This window comes from Monoraphidium neglectum (genome assembly GCF_000611645.1).
Source record: "Monoraphidium neglectum strain SAG 48.87 unplaced genomic scaffold scaffold02608, whole genome shotgun sequence".
Classification (NCBI taxonomy): domain Eukaryota; kingdom Viridiplantae; phylum Chlorophyta; class Chlorophyceae; order Sphaeropleales; family Selenastraceae; genus Monoraphidium; species Monoraphidium neglectum.
In genome coordinates, this window is record NW_014011020.1 from 1 (window position 1) to 8,631 (window position 8,631).

Genomic DNA, 8,631 nt, shown 5'->3' on the forward strand with positions numbered 1-8,631 from the left:
GTGTGTGTGTGTGTGGGGGGGGGGGGTTCCGGCTGTGATGACGGGCGGGTGGCACAGGGCATTGTGAGGGGCGTGGAAGGCCTGCGGTGTGCTGTGCTCTGCAGGCATACGAGCTACTGCGAAGCTCATTACAACGTCATGACCGAGCGCATCCGTTGTCTTGCATGTATTATATAGCAACAATTAGACGGCCTCGGGCCAGGCATTGGACGATCTGCCATCATCAACACTGAGTGAGTGTCATGTAACGTTGCTTTGCAGAGTGCCTTCTGTGTGCATGAGAGGACACCATGCGCACAGTGGCTGAAAGGGAGCCAAAAGCACCGACAAATCCAGCTTTACAGAAGCACCTCATCTCACAATTCAGCCAGTTGCGTGGTTGAAGGCGGTTTGCGCCGAGGCCAAGTGGCCCGGCGTGGCTGTGCCGCGCTCCAAAGCGCGGATGCTGTGCGCTGCCTTGTGCGAGCTAAGGCGCCAGCTGCAGGGCATAGGCTAGGGGTGAGTCAATTGAGCTGCCCCGAGGGGCAGGGGGCGCGCGGCAGATGGGCTTCGCACGCGTCGGCTCGATTGCAACCACCCACCCACCAGGCGCCCGGCCGCCCAGTATCGCGCATTTTGTCAACGATCTTCAAGCACAGCGTTCTCATGGCCCCTGCCGAGGTGGTATACCCGCAGCTTGGAGCTGAGGGGGGGATTCAGCAGGGAGTATGGGAGGAACCTCATTGTCTGCCCGGTGGTCCCTCCTCATCGTCCGCTTGGCCATGTGCAGCAGCCCCCGCAGTGGTCAGATCATCAAAACGCAACACTCATGTTACAACATTGCGCGGAGCAGTGGGCACATGCGCCAACGAAAGGCCCATTCTCAAGCCTCGACAAGACGGCCACCATGACTAAGCTCATGCGATGCCCTCAGGGTTCCAGCAGAACTTGTGGTTGTTGTCCAACCCGGACAGCGCCGCCACCTGGGCGTTGGACAGCTCCCAGCCCTCCAGGATTTTCGAGGGCGAGGCCTCTGCGATGCGCTCCGCCCTGATCGATTTCGGGATGACGGCGCAGCCCTGCTGCAGGCCCCACCGCAGCAGCACCTGCGCGGGTGCAGCGGGCGCAGTGGCGCGTGTGGGACGCTGCAGCGCGCCGTCTGGCATGAGGGGCAGCGCTTTGGAGGGTGGTGCTGGCTGAGTCGTGGCATGTTGATCTCCGACTGTTGGCTCTGGCCGCATACAGGTTGTGCGTCGTACGTCAATTGAACGCACACGCATGCGCGCATTTGTGCGCGCACACGCACATACACGCTCTCTCACTCATTCTGTCACACACTCACACACAAGCCCACGCAAGCATGCACGCACCCCACACACTTCAACGCACGCGACCTTGCACCCGGTCACCAACCAGCCCCGCTCGTGCACCTGCGCCGGCGTGCGCCCGACCTCCGCCGCCACCCGCCGCACCGCCGCCTCCCCCAGCAGCTGCCCGCACCCCAGGCTTGCATACGCCACCACCGCCACCCCCTCCGCCGCGCACAGCGCGCGCAGCGCGGCGTTGGGTCGCCGCGGGTGCACCTCTATCTGGTTGACCGCCGGCCGCACGCGCGCATACGCGAGCAGCTGCGCGAGGTGGTGGGGCTCGAAGTTCGAGACCCCGATGGCGCGGGCCTTGCCTTGCTGATGGAGGTCCTCCAAGGCCTGCGTGGAGGGGGGGGTATTGTAGATTGTAAAGTTGTTGGACTTCACAAAGAGTTTGCAAGAAGCGTGATTGATGTGCATATGCGCGTGCGAGCGAGTACACATATGTGTGTAAATTGGCAGCAGGGTGGGGAAGCTGATGGGGAGTGACTTGAAACCAGCGCTTGGCAATGGAAACCCAGAACTGGCTGCGACCTGGAGACGTCATCATGTGGGCTGTCATCTGGGATCGACAGCCGTTGACCTGCCAATGCCTTAGACCTCCACCCACCCCGCAACCCGCGGGCACGCTCACCCGCCAAGCCTCCAGCCGCAGCTCCGCATTGCGCGGCGACGTGGCGCCCACCCCCGACGCCCCAGGCCAGTGGATCAGCAGAAGATCCTGCGCGACCGCGGGTGCGAGGGCGCGGGCGGGGCTGGAAGGAGGGCGACGCGAGCAGGTGGGCAGCCCCCGCTGGACTGCCGTGCGCGGCCGTGCGGCAAGCAGCACGTCGGCAGAGTGCGGAGGGCTGCTCATCACTCCGTTGCTGAGTGCAAAACGAACCGGCGGATGCAGGCGGGGTGCCGCTGAGTATTAGATAGAATGGCGCTCACTCTAGCTCCGCGGACTGTCCATGCCCCCTCGCACCGCCTCGCTATCCACCCCTTCCTGCACCGATAACAATCCATGCACCCACCACGGCATCCACCCGCAGCCGCTGCAGGATCTCGTCCGCCGCCACCCGCGCCTTGTCCCCCATTTGGTATGGAGAGATCTTGCTGGTCCTGCGAGCGGGAGGCATGCGTTCGCCAACACGACATGCAGTGACTGCCACGTAACTAATGCAGGTTGCATGGTATCATCGTGCGCGTTTGCAGTGTCATGCTGAAAGGGGTCACACAGGATGCGCCGAGCACTCAGCGTACAGCACTTGCGCCGGATCCTGGTTGGGCGCATATGCGTGGCCGAGGGGCCTCACAGGAAGACGCTGCTGCGCGGCGCGCGGGCCTCGTCCCACAAGGCTCGTGCTATCTCCTCTTCATTCTGCGTTGTGGGGATCACGTGATGCAGGACCCTTGCCGCACTGGAGTCCAATGTACCGCTGCCGCCCTCACGCAACAGAAAGGTTTTCATTGTTGGGCGTACCGTGGCCACTCCTGTGCACTGCGGCAACTGCTTCGCTGCGATTCAGCTCGCTCCTCACGCCAGCCGGCCGCACCTTATATATCGCCGCCGTGTCGATGTGGCGGATACCTGCAGCCAGCGCTGCGTGCACCGCCGCTCTCAGCTCCGCGCCGCCGGCTTTGAACGTGCCCAAACCCATGCGCGGCAGCTCGACGCCCCCCGCGAGCGCGATCGTTGGGTGCATCGATGCGGCACGTGCGTGGGTTTTGGGGTGTGGCGCCTGTTTTGAACAGGAAGTCGCTGGCAAGTGGAGGGTTGCTATGTATGTGCGAGATGAGACAGCGGCGGGCTTCGTGCGTCGCCGGCGCAGTGGCCACGTGATGATGCGATCAAGGCTGGTAGCGGATCAGTTGCTGTCAAGTCAGGTATGTGTGACTTGAGGTCACGAATGCGCCTATGTGTGTCCGCAGAGATAGCTTCCAGGCTTCAAACGAGTGAGTTCAAGTGACAAGATCATCATTGAATCATTTGTACACGTGAAAGCTGTGCTTAACATGGTCTTTCATGTACGTGTTCCAATATCAAGCACAACACACTGCCTAGTTTGAGTGCAGGTGCCGTGTTCTGAGAGTACCGAGACTGTGAGAGACCTCGGCCTGGGACAAGGATTACTACAGGAATGTCCGTGGGGTCTATCTGCCCGCCAATTAAGGGCCTGACATGGATCAAAGGCGGGCCGATGCCATTGCCACCACCAGGTGCGCAATGCTGCACTCATGCAGCACCCGTCACCATGAGGCAGCATCCACGAATGCATCACCGGCGCCGGCGAGCAGGCAAGCCAGAGGCTGGGACGGCAGGCTTTGCGGACGACCCTGGCTCAGGAGGGCAGAGGCGGCGCCAGGCGTTGCCGGAGCCTGACCGTCACAGCCTCTCGGCCCCTCCCCCCCCCCCCCCCTGCCTCCCAGGGCCCTGTGTCATCGAATTCTGGGCCACTTGGTGCCCCCCCTGCCGGCAGACGATACCCCACTTGACACAGCTTCAGCGGCAGCTGCAAGGTGCGCCGCGCCCGCAGACCGTGGCGTGCGCTCGTGCCAGCCCTGCTCCGTGCAGCAGCGAGCATTCAAACGGTGACATACCGGCACGCTTCCTGTGTGCGCGCATGCGGCCGCGCCCCAGGCAAGGTAACCATCGTGGGCATAAGCCTGGACGAGGACATTGCTAAGCTGCAGCGGTTCGTGGCGGCAGAGGGCGAGAAGATCGGGTACGCCATCGCCGCGGACCTGGCAGGCGGCGCCCAGCAGGGTGAGCCGCCTGGGTGAGCCGCCGGCGCCCGCGTGGCGGCCTGGCACGGCCTGGCTCACCGCGCATGGACACATGGCCAGCACAGCTGTAATCATGTAAGGGCAGCTGATGGATAGCTGGATCACCCTGTGGCAACTAAGTGTGCTTGCTACACATACACACACACACACACACGCACGCGCGAGCGCATGCTCCCATCCCTTACGTGCCCGTGCGCACATCCAGAGCTGTACCTGAAGAGTGAGGCGCGTGGGGTGCCTCACGCGTTTCTGCTGGATGCCGATCACAGAATCCTCGCCAGCAGGTGCGCATGCTGCGCCCCACGCGCCGCACGCCGCGCCTTCTGCCCAGCCCCCCGCAGCGCCCCTCCTCCAGCCTGCCGACACTGCCCCGCGTGCTGAGCGCTTGCCACCTGGCCGCTGCTCAACACGCTCACCGAGCCAAGCGCCTTCCCGCCCCCGCTCAAACACGCCCCTTTCACCCCACACACAGCCATCCAATGGACCCGGCCTTCACTTCAAAGCTGCAGGCCGCGGCCGCCTCCGCGGGCCCCGCCCCCGCGCCCGCCCCCGCCAAGAAGGCGGTGCCGCCGGTGACCCTGTCGTTCGACGAGCTGATGACTAAGGGCGTGAAGGAGCTCAAGGCGCTGCTGGCAGAGCGGGGGGTGGCCCACGCTGACTGCCTCGAAAAAGGGGACCTCGCGCGGCGCGTCGTGGAGCGGTGCTCTCAAGTGACGCACTACGTGTGACGCGCGGCACGCCCAGCAAGCCCACCTGCCTGCTTGCATCTTTGCAAGCATGCATCGTAGCATGTGCAGCTTTGTATAGGAATGCAGGGCCGGCTGACGGCAGCCCCAGGCGGGTGCACAATACCGGACCCCTCTGCACAACCGACTCGGTGCACGTGTGGGTTGTCAACCTTCTGCCTTGTGCGTCTGTGCCTGACATCACTCACCCTAAAGCTGTGCGTGGCAGCTCCCAACACCCAGCGTGCTGCCTGTGCGCACGCTAGACTACCCCTGGTTTATGCGCTGGCGCCTACGTCTGTGCGTGCACTGCAATAGCATGTGAGATTTGTGGCATGCAGTCCTGTGGAGTCGGTCACCCAACTGTGAAACTGAGATGTTTCACGAACACAGCCAAAACTGCATGTAACCACAGGGTGACGGGCGTCAAGAGCCAGGTGCAAGCCCCGCAACCCCCGGCCCCCACAGACGCACCGCGGGCTCTGTAGCTGCGACACAACCAAGCAGCCAGCAGTTGAAAGGCGATGCAAACGCGCGCCGCTGGCAAGGGCATGGCGCGCCTTTGATACGGCACGTGCATATTGCGCATCGTCATGGAAATGTCCCCGTTGTGTGGCAGGCTGGGCGCAAGTTTTAGAGCCCTGCTGCTGGGGTTGTGAAGCTGATGACTGCCCTTTCCCCTTGCTGCCCTGTGAGTGCAAAATTCCCCTTGCTGCAGGCACACACGCACACGCGCACGCGCACGCACACACACGCGCACACACACACACACACTCGCACACAGGAGTCCTGTGTGTACGCCGCCGCTGCGCTTCCTCTTCTCCTAAGCGTCTCGAGGATCATCACCATCTTTGCACCATGAGAGTGTGACCAGACACACCAATAGTGACACATGTCTGTTCTTCAACAGAGCCCTGCTTCAGCAGCAGGCGCAACTGCTGTGACCTTTGATACATCCCATCGCCACCATGGGGCACGCGCCAATGCGCGAGCGCATCTGTGCGCCATCCCACAGCACTGCGTGCGCGTGTGAGAGCAATACCAGAAAGCAACGCTCTGCTTGCTCGCAACGGCTCTCGCTAACTGATTGTCTGCAACATGGGCTGCGGGCCGCACTGTTGCAGCGGCATGCAGGAGGCGCCCCCGGTGCATTCGCTCTCACCCTCAGCAACACACGGGGCCATCAACCGCTCAAACTGTTCACAAACAAACCCGCGTCGCGGACCCGGCGCATCACCGCGCCGGCAGACCCCGCTCCATCGCAGACCGAAATTCCCGCAGCAGCCGCTCCAGCTCCCCCTCCGTCCCCTGCACCCCTGCAGTCGCGGCCGCCCCGGTCGCCGCGGCCGCCCCCCGGCCGCCGGCGCCGGGCCTCGCGATAGCCCCGGGCGCCTCCCAGGCGGCGCCGGCGTCGCCGGCTGCGACGATGCCGGCCGCGGCGACCCCCTCGGCTTCCTCGCGCCGCCGCCGCGCCACGGCCTGCGACACCGCCTGCCGCAGGTGCTGCGAGAGGGCTGACCACTCGGGGGTGGCCTCCAGCCCGCTGGCGCCAGGGCCTGTGTGGTCGCAGGTTGAGCGAAAAAGATGCGAGGCGAGGCCGCAGTGTGAGCTGCGGAGTTTGGCCTGTCTGACCAGCTGCGGCGGACCAAGGGGTGTGTACACCTGATGCATCACGCGCAGCGGGGGCAATCATGGTCCGCAAACCATGACCAGGCAAACCAAATCGAACTCACCTCCGCGAAGCTGGCAGTCAACCAGCCGGTCAAACACCGCCTCCGCCATGGCCGCCAGCCCCAGGTCCGCGCAGCCCTGCAGCAGCGCCGCCAGGCAGGCCGCGGGCAGCGGCGCGAGCAGCCGCCCGCGGAGCGCCGTCTCGCAGGCGGCCGCCAGCTGTGGCAGCAGGAGGACCTCCGCGCAGTGCGCCAGCCGCGCGGCGCCCCGCGCGGCGCGGCACACGGCGCAGGGGCCAGTGGCCGCGGCGTCGCCGCCACCCTTCGGTTCTCCGAGCCCGTGCTGCGGCACCCGGCTGTCAGTCCTGCTTGGTTGGCTGGCTGGGCCATCCGCCCATGCGTGCCAGCGGCAAGAGGAGAACGGCTGCTCCCCGGTGTATAAGAAGCGCAGCAGCTCCCACGCCACGTCAGCGTCCGCGTCCGGCAGTACGAGCGTCTGCAGCGCACGCCCGCCGGCGCCGCCGCCGTCGCCCGCCGCGTCGCCCCAGCGCTCGGAGGTCGCCGCGGCAAAGTAGGGGCAGCGCGCGGCGAGCAGCAGCCGGTGCGCGGGCAGCAGCAGCGCGCAGGGGGGCGCGCCGGGAGCACCATCTGCCGGCACGGGCGCGGCGAGCCAGATATCCGCAAAGGGGTCGACAGCGGCCGCACCGACGCCGTCGATGTCCACACAGGCGCCGTCATAAGGTGTTGCGAGCTCCCCTGGCCGTGCTGACGGATCCCCGGGCGTCAAGGCGGCCAGCGGCACCTCCCGGGGTATGCGCTGCGCCAGGTGGTGCGCCTCTGCCAGCAGTGAAGCCATTGGCCTGTGGGCGCAGGGCGGGCAGCCCCCCTCGGCCACACTGTCCGCGCCGTCGCAAGTACTGCCGCCGCTGCTGCAGCTGCGTCGTCCGCCACGATGACTCAAGATGCCATCATCAAGGCTGATGACGTCATCGTCGTGCGACAGCGCCCCAGTCAGCGGGATCACCGCGCCGCGCCGCGGCAGGGCGCACGAGTAGTCCTCCGATGCCGCCGCCGCCGGCAGCCGCTCCCCCGGCAGCGGCAGCCGCCCGCCGCACAGCGCGGCGAGCCGCGGCATCCGCAGCGCGCGCGCCAGGAGCCGCAGCCGCTGCCGCGCGGGCAGCTGGCGGGGGAAGCCAGGGGGCCAGTCCTCCGGCAGCTGGGCGCAGCCCGTGTAGGCCCATTGCACGAGCAGCAGCAGGGCGGGCTGGTCAATCGTGTCGCTCAACCTCAAACAAACCCTCGAACCGACACCATCACTCCCGCCGCCGCCGCCGCCGCCGCCGCCGCCGCCGCAGACTGCGGGCCCGCCGAGGCACCCCGCGGTCCCCGTGGCGCCGACCGCCGCGGCGGCGGCGGCGCGAAGCCGCTCCTGCAGCACCGGCGACGCGCACGACAGCACGACGCCGTGCGCGGGCACTCGCCACGCGCCGCCCCCGCCCTCCAACTCCACATCCGGCCGCTCCGCGCCGACTGGTAGCCCCTGCCGCGCCCACGGCGCCGACCCGCAGACGCCCTCGCCGCGCGCGCCGGCCGTCGCCCCGGCCGCGGCAGGGCCGGGGCCGGGCAGCGGGCGCACCCCCAGCTGTCCGTAGCAGAGCGACAGCGCCGCGACCGCCCAGCAGCGCACCTCCTCCAGCAGCGACGCGTCCACCAGCGGGCCGACAGAGGCGCTGCCGCCGCCCTGCATGCCTTGCACGCCGCTGCCTCCACCGACTTTGCCTTCGCGGCTTAAAGTGGCACTCAAGTTGTGGGCGTCGGCCAAGCCCGCCGCCGCCGCTGCTGCTGATGTCGACGGCGGCAGGGGCACCGTCGCCAGCTCTTCTAGTGCGGCCCGCAGGCGCCCGCCGTCCTCCAAGGCCGCCCGCCACCCGGGCTCAACCTCTGCTTCGGCCGCGGCCGCCCGTGGCCCTCCCGGCCCCGCCATGACGTCATCGCCGTGGGCCAGCAGGGCCAGTGCCTGCACAGCTGCCAGCATCGACTCCGCCACATCCATATCTACATCCAGTTCGAAGCGCACGCCATCCGCGCCGCCTCGCCGGCCCTCTCGCAGCGCCGCCGCCC

At 66.7% G+C, this 8,631-nt stretch overlaps 3 protein-coding genes across 3 annotated transcripts; 1 reads left to right on the forward strand and 2 right to left on the reverse strand.

Moving 5' to 3' along the window:
• Positions 1–896: 896 nt before the first annotated feature.
• On the reverse strand, positions 897–2,425 carry MNEG_11138 (hypothetical protein; the record flags this gene model as incomplete). The annotated part of the gene is made up of 4 exons (XM_014040388.1): positions 897–1,085; positions 1,410–1,685; positions 1,981–2,067; positions 2,363–2,425. The coding sequence occupies 4 exons, from the start codon at positions 2,423–2,425 to the stop codon at positions 897–899; spliced, it is 615 nt and encodes a 204-aa protein (XP_013895842.1).
• A 1,044-nt stretch (positions 2,426–3,469) lies between these two features.
• On the forward strand, positions 3,470–4,843 carry MNEG_11139 (hypothetical protein; the record flags this gene model as incomplete). Its single annotated transcript, XM_014040389.1, has 5 exons — positions 3,470–3,548; positions 3,759–3,848; positions 3,970–4,095; positions 4,321–4,399; positions 4,588–4,843. 5 exons carry the CDS (start codon positions 3,470–3,472, stop codon positions 4,841–4,843), a joined length of 630 nt encoding a protein of 209 aa, XP_013895843.1.
• A 1,230-nt stretch (positions 4,844–6,073) lies between these two features.
• On the reverse strand, positions 6,074–8,563 carry MNEG_11140 (hypothetical protein; the record flags this gene model as incomplete). The annotated part of the gene is made up of 2 exons (XM_014040390.1): positions 6,074–6,396; positions 6,574–8,563. 2 exons carry the CDS (start codon positions 8,561–8,563, stop codon positions 6,074–6,076), a joined length of 2,313 nt encoding a protein of 770 aa, XP_013895844.1.
• Positions 8,564–8,631: the final 68 nt, after the last annotated feature.